Here is an 18332-nt window from a genome sequence, read left to right on the forward strand (position 1 = left end):
CTCTGGAGATCCTTCCTTGCAGGATGCTGATGACTCCCTTGCCCACTCCGTTGCCTCCCAGACCTACAGACTGAGACTCTAGGGCTTGGGTTGGTCATTCCCCACTCATTGCTGTGTTGTGTGTGTTTTATATTTGTCTTAGATTGTTAGAGCGTGAGTAGGATATTAACGTATGTTGATGTTCTACTTTGAGTGAACCTGTATTCAATAAAATCTGAATGAAGAGTATAGTTACAGTGAGTGACTCTTGTCTATTCCTGGGTACCAAGCTTCTCAGCAGGCAGCTAGCTGAGCAGTTGCCCAGCTGACTTATAGGAAAGACTACAACATGAACATATGCTTGCGACAACTGCGAACTGAAAAGAGTGTTTTTAAGGATGAAGACCAAGAAGAGCTGAGCCAGAGAACTGTGAAGACATAAGTTGAGCACCTGAATTCAGATTTTTACCTAACCAGTAAATTTCACTAGAATGTCCAGTTATGTTGGCCAAGGAGTTTCTTCTCTTTTCTTTTTTTTAGCTCAAAGTGTTTTGAGTTGGATTACCATCATTTGGACACATGCACTTCCTTGTTTTAGTTACCCTGCTCTAATTCTGCATAGTGAGTTACATAATACGTTCAAATGCACAAGCCTGTACTTTGCATTTAAGGCTTCAGGGGTGCTTTGAAGGCTTGGCACTATTCTTCTGCTGGTCTTGGGTACATAACCTAAAAAACAGTGGGTGGCAGTTATTCCATAGAAGACAATGTGATATGCAAGAAAAAGAGAGGACTCAAGAAAGAGGTTGCCTAGGCCTTAGAAATAGCACAGCCTTAGGAAGTTTCCTTATGAAATAATGCACATTTCACATTAAGGAAGTTTCCTTATGAAATAATGCACATTGCAAGTTATTAAAAAATTTCTTTACTTTTTAAAAAAGATTGTCTTTATTTATACAGAGAGAGGGAGGGAGGGAGAAAGAGAGGACAAGAAACATCAATGTGTGATTACCTCTCACATCCCCTACTGGGGACCTGGCCCGAAACCCAGGCATGTGCCTTGACTGGGAATCAAACCAATGACCCTTTGGTTTACAGGCCTGTGCTCAATCTACTGAGCTACACCAGCTAGTGTGGGGAGGCTCCACCCACAGAGCACCCCCCAGCTGCTATTGGATGAGAATAAGTCTACCAAGACATGATCTGCTTCCGGAGGAAAGGCTGCCCAGTCTTTCAGGGGAGAAAGGTCTTTAGTCTCTCTCTGAATGGACTTTTATTGAGTTTAGCATGCATAGGGATGCATGTCAAAGATAGGAGGTATGGTTTACAGATTACATTTCTGGGATGATGTAGGTCCTCTGGGTCAGGGTCTGGGAGATGGGGTGATGCCAGTAGGCTGTAAAACCATGAGAAACAAACTTATTTTTTGCTTGGATCCTTAGCATTTAAATTGAGGACATTCTTAGCAAAGCAGGTTTCACAGGACTTTATCCATTCTTAGGCCTGATCACCCTCTGCTGGGAACCGCGGGTTCTGGCATAGGGCTATACCCCGCTTCAGCATTGTTTCAGGCCTGAATCGGGTGGGTGAAGCAAGGCCGCCAAGAGATTAGGAGACTTTTTACAGATAGAATGAGGACTCAGGCTATGATGGAGCTGAGGGGTGAGGGTTTTTTGTCCCTCCTCCACAATCCCCTGAATCCTTCCCTGATGGCCCCTTGGTGACTGTGCCTGTCTTCAGTTGTTCCTTTCTTGAGGAATCTTACCGGTCATTGACTATCCAGCCATCCTCCAGGTGCAAAGCAGGGTGAATTGAAGCAAAGGGGGCAGAAGCTGCACCCCTGCCAAGAGGATAAATTTTGTTTCTTTGGTGGCTTATGGTCCCAAGGTCCCCTAACCATGGGGCCTTTTCACCTGCTTACAGCTCCTGAAACCAGGCAGGATGGTTCCAAACAAGCCGGGGCTAAAAATTTATTACAAAAAAATGTTTCTGACACAGGCAGTACCCTTGCTAGTCCCCATATACCAGCATCCTGGAACTGGTCAGCGGCAGCCCAATTGCTGCAGTTGAGTGATGTGTGTCAACCAAAGTCGTGATCAAGGATGTTTCTTTCTTTTTTTTTTAAAGATTTTATTTATTTATTTACCTTTAGAGGGGAAGGGGAGAGGGAGAGAAACTTCAATGTATGGTTGCCTTTTGTGCATCCCCTGCTGGTAGTTAGCCTGCAAGGAACTGGCCTGCAACCCAGGCAAGCGCCCTGACTGGGAATGGAACCGCGATCCTCTGGTTCGCAGGCCTGTGCTCAATCCACTGAGCTACACCAGCCAGGGCTAAGGATCTTTCTTGTATAAGCAAGAACTGGAATTTCTGATGCCTGCAACATGCTTATCAGGAAACTGTCAGCATGTGAGTCCTTTTTATAAGTTTGTTAGTACATTTAATTCTACTTCATGGTAAGTCAGAGTAGTATAAAGTTTTTATTCTCTATTACATTCTTCCTTGTTATGTTGTGAGCTCTGTTAAACCTGGGGCTTTGCCTTGCAGTCTGTTCAGTGTCTATCACATTTATGTACATAAATTTGCAACATAATTATCATGATGCTGACCTTCTACAATGGTCCAATATTGGCCTTATTATGGGAAACACTGACCTACCAGGAAAATATATTTCATTAAAAGAAAAGAAGTTTTGACTGGGATAGACGCATCTGGTTGGTTCATTAGCTCCTCCTTTAGAGCTGGGTGCCCCCCAGAACAGTGTCAACAACAGCACTGTACACTTGAGTCAATGCATTGATGTAATCCTGGCTGTCAGTTTTCTTGAGCAACATCCTTTCTCAATGCTGTGCAATGTATTCTGTGCAATTGCACAATGTATTCATGAGAAAATATAAATAGCTCATAGCAGGCAGGGCTTTAACCAAAAGTTTTCCAGTGACAGAAAATATAAGAACGTGAGTTTATCAAAGAATACTAAATTGTAGCTATGATTAGATCATATTTTCTAAAATTTGTGGCAATTTTTGCCCTGTTTGTCCTGAATGTTAGTGCAACAGACACTTTCATTGCTGCAGTGTATGAACATGCTGTTATATTACCAAATAAAACAGAAACGCCTGTTTCCAAAGAAGAAGCTTTGCTCCTGATGAACAAGAATATGGATGTCTTGGAGAAAGCAGTTAAACTGGCAGCCAGGCAGGTATGGATTGTCCCTTTAATACTGGCTGGGATACTGTAAAGGAAATTCCAAACTTGATAAAGTGTGAGTGTTCGGAATTGATGAGAAACTTCTTTGTTCCCAACTCTTTGGGCAGGGTGCACATATTATTGTGACCCCAGAAGATGGAGTTTATGGCTGGGTCTTCACAAGGAAGACCATTTACCCCTATCTGGAAGATATCCCACACCCAGAAGTAAATTGGATTCCATGTAAAGACCCTCAGAGGTAACATTGTTCATTATCCTTTGATTTTGGAAAAAAAATAGGATACTGTGCAATACCAACAGCAAATTTGGTAAGCTTTGCTAGTATTCTTGTTAAGAAATAATCAATCTATGGCACAGGTTTAGACGTGGAATGCTTCATAATATGTGCCATCTGGCATGTGACAGCTGTTTGGCAAATGACTTGAGATGGTGATGATTAGTTGGTTATTTATTGTAATTTTTTAATGAGTAGTATGTATATGTGTGTGTGTGTGTGTGTGTATGTGTGTGTGTGGTTTTTATAATAGATGTGCTTACTTGGGCTTCAACACAGTGAGAAAGTTGTGGTGTCTAGGATTTATATTCCCAAATTTAAGTAAGTTGGTTCACCCATGAACACATGCCTCCTTTTTAAGAACGGTAAAAAGATGAATGGGCTATGTTTCCAAAGAGTTTTGATACTGTTATTATTTGCAATATCATCAATATGGTGAGTTTGAAAGTTGCATAGTATTCAGAAAAGGAAGTGCTTTTTCCGAGACCACAGTCTACCACTTCCTACCTGAGTGATGTGTGGTAGACAGCCCAGGTGCTCGATAGCCCAGGACCTCTCTGTTTCTTTATCTGTAGGAGAGGGATAATGAAACGTCCTCTTCTACTTCCCTTACAGAGTAGACAAGAGAGTCAAGTGAAGAAATACACAACAATCTGTACGTTTTCGTGCATTATCTGATGTTAGCCGTCGCTATTACCCTTTTCAACAGAAGGAACTTCTTTTCTTGTCCTTTCAGAGATTCTAGTAATTATTTACAGCTTTAGATGAGACATAATGTTTTTAAAAAAATGTATAAAGCATAAGAAAGATTTGTGAAATAGATTATTTTAGGTGTATTTACTTTTTAAAATAGTCCATATACAAGCCCTTGAAATGGCAAAACCAATGCATTAAAAAGTAATTTGATTTGCTAATTGTAGATTTACATGTCTGTGTTCAAAACCATATCTATTGCACAAAAAGAGGAACTTAAATAATACAGACTATTTGAAACCGATTGGGACTCTCCAAGGCTGCAACGTAGGAGCTCCACTATGTGAGTCAAGTCTCGCCCTGAGATTTTCACCTTTGAAAAATATTCTCTGAGTGTCACACCGCCAGTGCTTACAGGAGTCATGGAGCCATGACTCAGTTTTTACGTGATTTGAGGGATTTTCCCAGAGCAGGAAGGACTCACTATTTGCATTCATTCCCGAGGTTTACACTAAAACACACCCTATTTATCTAAGTGATAAAACTGATTTTCCCAGGGCAAAGATGTCTGGAAGCCTAATTAATATCTAACAAATTATTTTTAAGTTAGGAAGGTAGGTGATGAAACTTAAACATCATTGACTCTTACAGACACTTATTCAAAAGACATGTTTTCATCTCTGAGCTATAAAAAAGGAGAAATCCAGTATTTAATAGAATGGTAATGTTAGTAAAGAAAAGAAGCTATTGTTTCTTCCCTGGTAATATTTGTCCCTAAAATGGATAATAGCAGGACCATGTAGTCATTTTTCCAAGTTTAAATACTACCAGTTAGGTTATTAACACATCCCATGATTCCTTGGGCTTCCCTCATGCAGAGCTGATAGGAAATATTCAACTACCCTAATTATTTAGCCAAGAAAAGAAAAATTAAACAGATCATATAATAATTTTATTGAAGGTCTTAATAAATGTGAATATTGACAATATGCCTTATTTTTTCAGAAAACAAAAGAAGTAGTCTAAAATAATAGTCATAAAGCTGTTCTTGCTAGTCAAAGATCAACTCAACATTAATTGCAGAAGAGCTGAGAGATCGTGAGAGAGCCTGAATAGCCCCTAAAGCAATAAAGTCATGAGTCTATGGGGCTGTCTTCTTGTAGTTACAAAATCTGTAATGACCATTACTTATTTATTGAACACCTGTTTGGTCCCAGGAGCTGTACCTCATGCACTAAGCACATTATCTCATTCAATTTATGCAGCAAATATAACTATTTCCATTTGAAATATGACAATAAAAGGAGGCTTAAGGGCCCTGGCCAGTGTGGCTCAATTAGTTGGAGCATGGTAAACTAAAGGTCACGGGTTCAATTCCCAATCAGGGCACACGTTTCCAGGTTTTGGGTTCTGTTTCCAGTCAGGGCATGTATGAGAGTCATGATAGATATTTCTCTCTTACACTGATGTTTCTCTCCCCATCTCTCTACTTCTGCCCTTTCTCTAAAATCAATAAGCATGTCCTCAAGTGAGGATTTAAAAAAAAGGAGGCTGAGTCTCCCAATTGGTAATGAGCATGGCTGGAATGCATCACACCCATTTGCACTGATCCATGCTAACTGCATGCCCTCCAACGGCCTGACTGTACCATATCACACTTGAAGTATCCAGTGACTAGCGAATTCACTTCTTTGACTAAGTGTTCTGGTTGCCAAAAATTTTTATCTTATTTTCTACTGAAATTTCCCTGCGACTTCCTTTGATCTTTGTAATGCGTCTGTAGTATGTTAATGTTCATGACTCATCTTCAGGAGAATTATGGACATTCAGAGCCTTCCAAGTACAGCACTTGAAGTCAGCTATCATTCCATCTATTTCATCATCTCAATCCCTTCTTGTTTCTAGGATAAATATCCTAGATATTTAATGCAAATGGGAATGGATTTGGCATTGCTTTGAAAAGCAATTTTATGGTCTGTATTTACCTAGGGGGTTTTCACAGGGGCCCTCTAAGGTAGAAAGGAAGCTACTATGTTGCATGAGAAATCTGAGACAGAATAGGGAAGTGCCTTCTCTCCTCTCCTCTCCTCTCCTCTCCTCTCCTCTCCTCTCCTCTCCTCTCCTCTCCTCTCCTCTCCTCTTCTTTTCTTTCTTTCTTCTTCTTTTTTAGAAACTATTTCTAGTACAAAATGCTGCATTTGTTTTCTATAGAGGATGATTTATACCGGGCCGACTATCAATACTTACTGCCTCCGACCAAGAGTATGGCTCAGATTATAGAAAAGGTCCTCCCCATTAGAAGAGTTTGTTACATTTCAAACCCTTATTTGCCTTTCTGGAGCACTCGATAAGAGAAAGTGTGCTTTCTTCTTTCTCTTCTTCCTCCACCGTCTTTTCTGTGCTTCCGTCTCTCACTGCAATCTGGAGTCTGGCACAATAAATAGGTTAGCTTTCAAAAAGATACGGATTATATAGCATGTGAGTTTTTATACCTTTTCTATTGATTCTTAACCTAGAGCTGTTGTGTTATAGCTAACAGGCAAATAAAGTATCACTTTGAAAGTTCAGAAATTATTAAAATATATTACGTTTAAAGCAATATCTATTGAATTAGGTTCGGGTATGCTCCAGTGCAAGAAAGACTCAGCTGCCTGGCCAAGGACAACTCTATCTACGTCGTGGCAAACATTGGGGACAAGAAGCCATGCAATGCCAGTGACCCCCAGTGTCCCCCTGATGGTCATTACCAATACAACACTAATGTAGTATTTGATTCTGAGGGCAGGCTGGTGGCACGCTACCATAAGGTGAGAATTATTTGTGCCTTAGCTAAACTTGATTTACTTCTCTTGTTTGTTTTTGCTGTGCATGTATATATGTCTGTTGAATGTTGGTGAGAGAACTATTGTAAAGACATTTCTTAATTATTACATTTTAGTTGGAAAAGGATTTAATTTGCTTTGGTTTCATAAAGGGTTCTGAGTCTAAATTAGGAACAAAATAGAATATGGCAGAATATTGAAACAGTAATAATAGTTTCACAAAGTTTTCGATATTCTCTGAGAAAGGAGAAATGCTCTGTTTCAATGATAATTTAATTCTAGAGTTAGTTTTTTGGTCCAATTTGTTAACATTTTGCACTAAGCTTTAGTCATTCATTCCATTATAACTTTTTAAAAATTACAATACAATAACAGAAAAACAACTGAAACTGGTTTACTTCCCCCATCAGTGAAATTTCCTTGCTTATGTACTTAAAGAACAGAAATCACAGAAAGGACAGGTCTAGTTTCAGATGTGGTCTGTCCCTTAGGGGTTCAAAAGATGTCGTGCATTTCTCCAGCTCTCTCACTCCTTTGCTATGGGTTTGATTGTTTTTTTAAGGCTAGCCATCTTTTAACAAGCAACATGGATGTTCAGCAAGAAGCTCCCATCCTTGTAGCAACAAAGTTCAGAGGAAGAGTGTATTTCTTTTGCTAAGAAACCCTGCAAAAGCCCCATTATACTGGGCTCCAATTAGGACACATGCCTTTCCTGAGCTGATCCCTGTGGAATGAAGGATGGGCTACCACTGAGGGACGGTGCAGGAGCACAGGGTCCTCCCAGGGGCAGGGGTTGCTGTCGAGAGACCACACATATGTCCCATCAAGCCAAATAAAAACCTGAGCTAAACACATGCTACACTCTTGAGTCTAGGTGAAATAGAGTTTGGGAGCAACAATGAGGCTAAAAAATATATTAATGGCTTACTAACTATCAAGGTCTAGCTATTACATTGACTATAAATTAAAATGAGTAGGAGGAAGCAAATAATAAAGGTAAGAGCAGAAATAAACAAAATAGATTCTAAAAACAATATAAAATATGAATGAATCCAAAAGCTGGGTCTTTGAAAAGAAACTCAAGCTTAACAAACCTTTAACCAGATGATGAAGAAAATATGAGAGAAGACTCAAATAAATAAAATCAGAAGTGAAAGAGGAGAAATAACAACTGACACCAGAGAAATACAAAGGATTATAAAAAATATTATGAACAACTACATAACTGGACAACTGGGTGAAAAGGATAAATTCCTAGAAACATACAGTCTTCCAAAACTAAATTGGGAAGAATCAGAGAATCTGAATAGACAGATTATACCAAATGAGGTTGAAGCAGTAATTAGAAAAACTTCCAACAAACAAAAGCCCTGGACCAGACGACTTCACAGGTGAATTTTACCAAACACTCTGAGAAGAGGTAACACCTCTTGTTCTCAAACTATTTCAAAAAATTTGAGAGGAAGGAAGACTCCCAAGCTCATTTGAAGAAGCCAGGATTATCCTAATTCCAAAACTAGATACAGACACTGCAAACAAAAAAGAAAAAAAAGAAAATTAGAGCCCAATATTCCTGCTGAACATAGATGCTAAAATCCTCAACAAAATATTATTAAACTGAATACAGCAATGCATCAGAAAGCTCATACACCGTGACCAAGTAGAATTGATTTTGGGAATGCAAAGATGGTACAACATTCACAAATCAATACATGTGATTCACCACATAAACAAAATGAAAGATAAAAACCAAATGATTATATATCAATAGAGGCAGAAAAAGTATTTCATAAAATCCAGTACCCGTTTATGATAAAAACTCTCAGCAAAGTGGGAATAGAAGGAATATATCTCAACATAAAAAGGCCATGTATGACAGACCCACTGCCAGCATCACACTCAACAGGCAAAAACTACAAGTGTTCCCCTTAAGATCAGAAACAAGACAGAGATGTCAGCTTTCACTTTTCTTACTCAACATAGTACTGGAAGTCCTAGACGCAGCAATCTAAAAGGCATCTAAATTGGAAAGGAAGATGTAAAACTGTCTTAGTTTGCAGATGACTTGATACTGTACACAGAGAACCCCAAAGATTGTCCCAAGAAACTACTAGAACTTATAAATGAATTCAGCAAAGTATCAGGATACAAATTTTTTTAATTATATATTTTATTGATTATACAATTACAGTTGTTGTTCTATTCCTCCCTCTTCATTCTCCTCCACCCTGCACACCCCCTCCCCCACCATTCCCCCCTTTAGTTTATGACCACATGTCTCAAGTTCATTAGATTCTATGTTTCCCCCACTATTCTCACCCTCCCCCCTATCTATTTTCTACCTACTGTCTATGCTATTTTCTGTACCTTCTCCCCACTTCTCCTCCTCCCACTCCGCTGTTGCTAACCCTCCATGTGTTCTTCATTTCTATGGTTCCGCTTCTGATCTAGCTGTCCTCTAGGTTTGCTTTTGTTTTAGGTGTAGTTGTTTATAACTGTCAGTTTGCTGTCCTTTCACTGTTCATATTTTTCATCTTCTTCTTCTTATATAAGTCCCTTTAACATTTCATATAATAAGGAGTTTGTGGTGATGAACTCCTTGAATTTGATCTTATCTAAGAAGCACTTTATCTGTCCTTCCATTCTAAATGAAAACTTTGCTGGATAAAGCAATCTTGGCTGTAGGTCTTTGGATTTCATGACTTGGAATACTTCTTTCCAGCCCCTTCTTGCCTGTAAGGTCTCTTTGGAGAAATCTGCTGACAGTCTGATGGGAACTCCTTTGTAGGTGACTGTCTCCTTATCTCTTGCTGATTCTAGGATTCTCTCCTTCATTTTCATCTTGGCTCATGTAATTATGATGTGCCTTGGTGTGTTCCTTCTTGGGTCCAACTTCTTTGGGACTCTCTGAGCTTCCTGGATTTCCTGGAAGTCTATTCCCTTTGCCAGACTGGGAATAGAATATTGAGATATATTCCCTCTATTCCCACTTTGCTGAGAGTTTTTATCAATATATCCCCGCAGGATATAAATTAATTTTAAATCTACTTCACTTGCATGAACCTAGAAGTATCATAAGGAGGCATGGCAAAATGAATTTTATTAATGTGGCAGACTTTACATGGCCAGAACTTATGGTATTTAAGGAGCACAGTGGAAAACGGTCTGAAATTTGTCAGATTCAAATTTTGACCTATGAGTTTAAGACAGAATTATTAACCTTCTAAGTATCACTTACAGATATAGATATAATCCATGGTTGTGGAAAAATGGGTTTTTGATTAATGCCACAATTAGAAAACTCATAGACAGTATATTGGGTATGTATACTGGGTATGATTTACACATATTTATGCATAACAGTTTTAAATATGTGCATCAGTATGTGTAGGAGCCAGATTTTATGGGCAATGATCAGATCTATTTGGCAGTGTTCTTACTAACTTTCTCCTTCTTGCTTATCGTTAACAGTACAATCTTTATGCACCTGAAACTCAGTTTGATTTTCCCAAGGATTTAGAACTTGTGACTTTTGGCACCCCTTTTGGGAAGTTTGGCATTTTCACCTGCTTCGACATCTTTTCTTTTGACCCAGCTGTAGTGCTGGTGGAAAAGCTGCAAGTTGACAGTGTTGTCTTTCCCACGGCCTGGGGCAACTTGCTGCCCCTCCTCTCAGCTGTTCCCTTCCATTCGTCATGGGCAAGAGCCATGGGAGTCAACCTGCTTGCAGCAAATGTCCACAAGACCACCAACCATATGACAGGTAACTCACACGTGATGTGCACCGAGTGGCAGTGACAGTCTTAGGAAGTCTTCATTGGTTGTCTTTCCTTAATGATTGTTTCATTAACTCTAGTGTCACAAAATTAATCATTGCCAGGGTTTCTATACCAACATTCCTTAAATGGAACATTGGCTCTTGAGTAAAGAAGGATGCAACATTGTCATCTCAATGTCACATGAGACAAAATTGGAGTTAAAGAGACGTCAGGTCAGAGAAAAAAACAAAGCCAAATCTAAAGAACTTGGCAGCCAATGTTCATTAGAGATATTGAAATAAACTTCACTGAAGTGATCAAATTGCTTTAGACTTGATCAGGCTTTTGGCGATTATCTTTTATACAGGGTGGGGCAAAAGTAGGTTTATAGTTTGCATAGAAAATAATAAAATAATTAATAAACAATAATACAAGAATAAACTCTGTGTTTCACATCCTCACAACTGTAGACCTACTTTTGCCCTGCCCTGAAGTAGCTGTGCTCAAGCTAATGCAGCCTTTCCTCTTGACCACTTTGTTATTCATTGATCCAGAGGAAGAATCTCAAACACATGAATTAGGTCAGTGCAGAGCTACAGTAATTCTTCACGTTTGAGAAATTTTCTAGTTTGTTTTTCAATTGGCTAGAAAAAAGATAGCTTAAGAAGAAAGAAAGAAAGAAAGAAAGAAAGAAAGAAAGAAAGAAAGAAAGAAAGCCATCCAAGTCAAATGATCATTTCAGAGCAGAGTGACAGAATCAAGTTGGAACTTATGTCAACGTAACAGCTATCTCCCTACCTATTTTGAAAATCCTTTTGCTTTTGTAACTTTACATTATATCCCTATGGCAATAACTGTATTAGTTTGTCAATACTTGCGTTTCTTTATGTCGCCCATAGGGAGTGGAATCTACACACCTGAAGCAGTCAACGTGTATCACTATGACATGGAAACAGAGAGTGGCCAGCTCTTGCTCTCAGAATTGAAGTCCCGGCCTCGAAATGAACCCACCTACCCTGCACCTGTTGACTGGAGTGCTTATGCCAAAGGCATCAGGCCATTCTCATCTGAGCAGTCGGATTTCCCAGGGATGTTTTATTTTGACCAGTTCACTTTCACAGAGCTTAAGAGAAGTGCAGGAAATTACACAGTTTGCCAGAAAGACCTGTGCTGTCACTTAACTTACAAGATGTCTGAGAAGCGAATGGATGAGTTGTATGCACTAGGGGCCTTTGATGGACTACACACAGTAGAAGGCCAATATTACTTACAGGTAAAAATGCTTAAATACATTAGAATGGCTTCTCTGTTACTTAATCTTCCGGGCCTTCACTCCATTTCTTCAAAAATTGTGTTGGATACAGTTCATTGTAATAATGTTACATGTATCATTGAACCGCACCCCCAAATATTTCATTTGTTCACTCTGAGCAAGAATAGAATTAGTTCTCTTGGTTGCAAAGGAAAAACATAAAGCAGGCTGATTAGTTCTCAGCAGGCCAGTTTCAAGTTCTCAAAGGTGCTACTTCCATGCATTCTTTTTTTCTGTCAGGTTACTGTAGAGCAGTGTTTTTCAAACTGTCTTCCACTAGAGCCTACAGTAAGAAGTCCACTTCACATCGTGGCGCAGTGTAGTCAACACGTGTGACAGAGTTAAAAAGGCATTTAATTGAAACAAGCATTTATGAAACAATTCAAATTAGAAAAGCTGTAATTATGTGCAATGCATTCTGATTTTTAAAATTCTAGTCTATTCCATTTTGCTTCGTTGGAAAAAAAGAGCTAATTCTGACTCAGTAAATTGATTTTAGGTATGATCTGCAATTCAAATAATTCTGCTTAAGAGGCAACCTAGCATGTATTTCTCTATTCATTGAAATTATGCTTTTTGCTGAGAAGACATTTCCAAGATTTTTTACCATGGTTCTTTTCTTTGCCCACATAGGTATGCACATTAGTGAAGTGTCAAACCACTGACCCGAGCACTTGCGGAGAGCCCATTGGGTCTGCTTTTACCAAGTTTGAAGAATTCTCCCTCAGTGGCACATTTGGAACAAGTTACGTTTTCCCGCAACTCACTTTAAGTGGGAGTCAGCTTGGCCCTGAAAGATATTATGAGGTAGGAGGTTTTCAGGATGATAAATTTCTTGGAACAGATAGGGTAGAATGACATAATGAAAATCTTTAAAATAGTCAGTATTACAATTTTGTGGCTCACATTATACAAGCAACACTTGAAAGACACATGGAGCTCTGGCTGGTGTAGCTCAGTGGATTGAGCACCAGCCTGCAAACCAAAGGGTCGCCAGTTCAATTCCCAGTTGGGGCACATGCCTGGTTCGAGAGGCAACCACACACCGATGTTTCTCTCCCTTTCTTTCTCCCTCCCTCCCCTAAACCTAAAAATAAACAGATAAAATCTAGAAAAAAAAAGGCATATGGAAGCTATGATACGGAATACAGTTATGGTTTTAGATTGTCTTTAAGCTGTGATGCAGAGTTTGCGTTCATTTTTCTACATAAATATGATTTTGAGATCCAAGGCAGCCATAAAGTTATAAAAAATTAAAATAAAAATATCAATTATGGATGGTGGCTGGCAACTAATGTTCTCTTTATTTGCATAGGGTAGAAAGTCCAAGTTAAACACATTAAATAAGACATCTACAGCTTATTTCATGGGTGTGTTATTTTGAGAAGTTGTAATAATGATAGTAATAATATTTTCAGTAGTGTTTCATGAATTAAAATAATTCTTTTTATATATTATCTTATTTAACCCCCGTGCAATAGATTTATTTGCTGCATTCTCACATAAGGTTTTCTGAAACATGAGCCTTCCGATACCAAATCTTGTGTACTTTTGACTGTGTTGTCAGAAAAGGCATGTGGGCAGGAAACCAAGCTTTGCACAGGAGTTAATCCTTTGCTCTCTTTGATCAGATTTCAAGAGATGGACGTCTGAAGAGCAGAAGTGGAACTCCTTTGCCTATCTTAGCTATGGCCCTGTATGGAAGAGTGTTCGAGAAGGATGCTCCGCGCTTAGGGCAGGGACCAGTGAAATCGGAATGATCCCCTTTTACAGGCGCCCTTTCAGGGTTAGCTTGACAACAGGAGGAAGAAGAGAAAGAAAGAGAGAGAGCCTTAGTCTGTTTATAGAGATGTCATAAATCTGCTGAAACAATAAATGAAGATTTAAAAAACAAAGATGTGTTTTTCACATTTTACATATTTGATCTAGCACACACTCATGAATGGGAGCCACATTCATCGTCCATGTCGATACATTTAAGTATGTATAAGTATGTACATATACAGTGGAACATATATTTAAATGAGACGGGGGCCTAGAAAAATCTTGTGGTAGTTGCTCTAATGCTTGCACAAGTGTCTTTTTTATTTGTTTGCTTGTTTATAGCAGCTTTTTTTTATAACTGCCAAAAATTGGAAACAATCCCCATATCCTTCAGTAGGTAAATGGGTAAATAAATAAGCTGGGATACACTCAGACAATGGAATATAATTTAGTGATAAAAAGAAATGAGCTATCAAGCCATGAGAAGACATGGAGGAAATATAAATGCATATTACTAAGTAAAAGAAGCTAAACCAAAAAGGCTATTACATGGTTCCAACTATATAACTTTCTGGAAAAGGCAAAACTATGGAGACAGTGAACATCAGTGGTTGCCATGGGTTGGTTGGGTAGGGGGTGAGGAAGGATGTAGAAGCAGAGCATAGAGGATTTGGGGGGAGTGAAAATACTCTGTAAGATACCATAATGATGGATACATGTCATTATACGTTGGTCCAAGCCCATAGAATGTGCACCAAAAGGGAACCCTAAAGCATGGTCATTAGTCATAATGAATGGAACACTGATGGAGGATGTTGACAATGGGGGAGGCTGTGCATGTGTTAAAGCAGGGGGTATATGGGGAATCTCTGTTCCTTCTCCTCGGTCTTTCTTTCACAACTGTTCTTTCTATCATTGGCAAATACAAAGGGTGAACATGGAATATACAGAGGGTTTTTGATCCAATTCATTTAAGAGACAGAAAATGAAAAAAAATAAGGGCATCTTTTAAGCAATTATGAACACATTTTTTAACTAATTAAAATTATTCCATGATCTCTTTATTGCACAATTATGATCTATTTGTATGGAAGTTTGATACTTAGAATGAAAGTTTTAAAAAAGTCATAAATTGTCTCCTTCAGACCACATGAGGCTTCTTTCTGAAATTATTCTATTCTAAAACCTACCCAATCCTGACTGAGTTCCTTCTGTTCTCAGGGATCTGTTGCAGGCTGTGCTAGATGGGGATCTTCCTGAGAAAGGGTCACCCTATCATTTCCCCCCAGTTACCGTTGGTCTCCACATTCTTTTCCTGGTTGGTCACTGATTAACTCTGGAAAGAGACACACGCACGAGAGCAGGGGCTCTCTGGGATGTGTGGGAGTGATGGAGGATCACTCTAAGTTTGGGGACACCCTTTTTCCCCACCCAAGATATGACAGTTGCTTTCTTAGATTTTTCCCAGGTGTTTATTTCCACCTAATTTAATTCAGTCCAGGCCCAGGAAGGTGGAGACATTCTGGGAAACAGGAAATGTCCTTGGCCTCTGCTTCCACCATTCTTAGATCTTTCTCCAGGGACTGAGATACTAGAACCCTAGGACTGTCCCTGTGCCCCGATTTCCTCCTGGTGGCCTAGTGTTGATTCTTTCTAGGTTTCTTTTCTCTCTCCTAGTCAGTTGTCTGGAGGCTGCATTAGGACTGGTGGTGCCCCTTCCTCACCACTCCTCACCCCTTGCATCTTTTGTAAGCCAACTTCTGCCCACAACCGCCCTCCTCCCCACCCTACCCTCCTGCTCACTCCCCCACTGAGGTGAGGGCGGACTCCAGGGCTGAATATTCCATCCCTCTCATCACATGGCTGGACCCACTGGCACACAAGCTCCATTATTAGTTGCTTTCCCAAAGTGATCTTATTAACATAACAAACATTAACAGACACCCTTATCGCTCCCCTCACTTAGGAAAATTCAAAGGTTTTAGGAGCTTTGTGGGAGACAAAGACCAAATACATATTTCTTATTATAAATCACAATGTTGCACCTACACAAACATTGGTAGGCACACATATATACTCATGTATATATGCAGATGCTCTGCAAAGTCCCCCAGATGTCCTCAAATGCACATCTCACCCTCAAAATCAGCACGAGGTCAGCATTTGCATTCAACATCCTGGATCAGCTGAGGTCAGCTGAGGAGATAACTGATAAGAGAAGTAAACAATCCAAGGTTGTGCAGCAAACAATCTGGAGTACCAGGAAACAGTCTATTTCCTTAAAGCTACTTCTATTAGGTCTTCCGTGTACACTGTGCTAGGAGCTGGGGACATAGAGTCGTGTAAGAGGCAGTGCCCACCCTGTTCAGTCCTTGTCTTCCCTGTCTCCAGTGAATGTTCACAATACAGTCTTTCTTCTAAGTCAGCTGGGAAACTTAGCTGCCTGCTGAACAACCCTGGCACCAATGAATAGATAAGGGTCACACAAGGTAACTACACCATGCACTCAGCTTTTCGTGAATGCAGTTTCACTCAAAGTAGAACATCAATATACATTAATATATTACTCACACTCTAACGATCTAAGAGAAATATAACACACACACAGCAATCAGTAGGGTATAACGAACCCAAGTTCCCGAGTCTCAGTCGGCAGGTCCGGGAGGCAACACAGTGGGCAAGGGAGTCATCAGTGTCTTGCAAGGAAGGATCTCCAGAGCCAGGAGGGCAGCAGGGCAGATGAAGTCCTCAGTCCAGCAGGGCAGAGCCTGCAGTGGCTGATGCCAAAGGAGATCAATGTGGCGTGGAGCAGCACTCTGGTGTGTGGAGCTCGGCTGTCTCAGCAGTGGACTGAATCCTGCTTGTTAGACCCTTCAGAGTGGTGCACTCCACCCTTCTGGGTCTCTTGATAAGTATCCTGGCACCCCTAGTGGCAAGTAGGGTATTTCTTCAGAAGCCTGTCTATGGTTGATCCAGTTCTGCAGACACGGCTATTCTGGTCACATGTGCACATATCTTAGGTGTGTCTCCTGCCAGGTGTGTCTGCTCTGCCTTAGGTAGTTTTCCCCTTGAACAAAAGTGTCCTGGCTGACTGGCCTTGGTTGACATGAGTGACTCCATTTTGATGGTCCTGCTGTCCACACTCCCCTACTTTTTCCCTGTTTCTGAGCCTCTCCACTTGTTCTTGGCAAGACTTACTGCTGATTTCCTTTGAGGGCCTTCTGCCTGGTTTGGTATTATAACTATTTTGTTAGCAAAGTCCAGACTACTGTGTATCTTGTTTCTGCTCTAGGCAGTAGGATGTCACATTTCCCCTCTCAAGAGGCAATTCTCTCCCTCTGTGCGTGTTTGATTGAGGAGTCTTCAGGTATTAGTCAAGGCTGCTCTCCAGGTTTGTTGGAGTCCAGTCTTCCTAATCTGTATGAGCAGTTAGGCTGCCTTTGGGGAGTTTGGCAATCTCTAGACGGCTTATCAAAGTGTTACTGAAGCTCACTTCTTCCCGTTGACATAGTAAAGAATTACAGCTCTGTAAGACAAAAGTGGTTGAGTAAGAAGAGTATCATTAGTATGTCCTGAGGGAGAGAATGGGCCTGCAGAGAGTGGAGAGTGCAGGAAAGGCAGAGTTTCCTGAACCTACTGCCTTAAGTACCCAAGTGATTATTGCATCGTCAGTGGAGGGGTTTTCGACATTGATCGATGGATATTTTGGTTTTAGTCTTTTCTGCTGATGCCTTTTCCCGTAATTCTCTCTAGCTGCTGCTTAACAAAAGGTGATGAGTGACACTAGATATCGGGAGGCCCAGCTCAGGCGTTGCCGTAGACACTGTCGGTGCCCACCGGTTTCAGCTTTGGCTGGTGGCATTCTGCAAAAACTGCTGTTGTCTGTCTGAAGACTCACTCTTGGCTAGTCCACAGATGCCAGGTCGACTACCACTGTCAGATTAATGCGCTGGCAACACATGGGGGAGGGGGACAGAGGCCAATGATTAAGTCTCTGTTGGGGGGAGCCGGCACCCCTGGGCTGTGACCTTCACAAATCCTTCTCAGTCTTTTTTCTTTCCCCCTTAGTTGAGACTGAAAGGCCAGGAGGGTTAGAGTTGAGGTTTTTCTCTTCTCCAGATTGGTTAGGCTCTGGTAGGTAGTTTCCCTTGAGGGAAGGCTTTTGATAAGGAGAACAAAACACACAGGGATTATTTCAAAGTGCATTTATTTCTCTCCTTTATTTAGTGAGCATTAGTTTAGTTTAGTTTTGTTTTGTTTTCTCAGTTGTTTGCCCAGAGAATCTGTTGGACTTCTGGGAGGTAAAACCCACAAAAGTTTGAGAGCCTTCCTGACGCTGGAACCCCCCTAATTTTTAACTCTCAAGTGGATCCACATTGAGCCTCTAGCAATTCATCAAGGGCATCCCATTGTGGAAGAGAAGGGGGTGCTACGGAAAGTAACCTAACAGGAAGCTCCGCTCACAAATTCCTACCTGGGCAGGTCGTGGTGAGTAGTCACACCCAGGTAATACACCTTCTTTA

General features: G+C 40.4%; 1 protein-coding gene across 1 annotated transcript; it reads left to right on the top strand.

The window, feature by feature from the left end:
- The first annotated feature begins 2840 nt into the window (after positions 1-2840).
- On the top strand, positions 2841-13856 carry LOC118986693 (vascular non-inflammatory molecule 3-like). The gene is made up of 7 exons (XM_037045720.1): positions 2841-3178; positions 3294-3424; positions 6768-6960; positions 10447-10738; positions 11633-12006; positions 12679-12852; positions 13677-13856. Exons 1-7 carry the CDS (start codon positions 2966-2968, stop codon positions 13803-13805), a joined length of 1506 nt encoding a protein of 501 aa, XP_036901615.1. The 5' UTR covers positions 2841-2965; the 3' UTR covers positions 13806-13856.
- The last annotated feature ends 4476 nt before the right edge of the window (positions 13857-18332 follow it).

Source organism: Sturnira hondurensis, unplaced genomic scaffold, assembly GCF_014824575.4.
Source record: "Sturnira hondurensis isolate 20B ecotype Veracruz unplaced genomic scaffold, ASM1482457v3 Scaffold0004474, whole genome shotgun sequence".
NCBI classification, from domain to species: Eukaryota; Metazoa; Chordata; class Mammalia; order Chiroptera; family Phyllostomidae; genus Sturnira; species Sturnira hondurensis.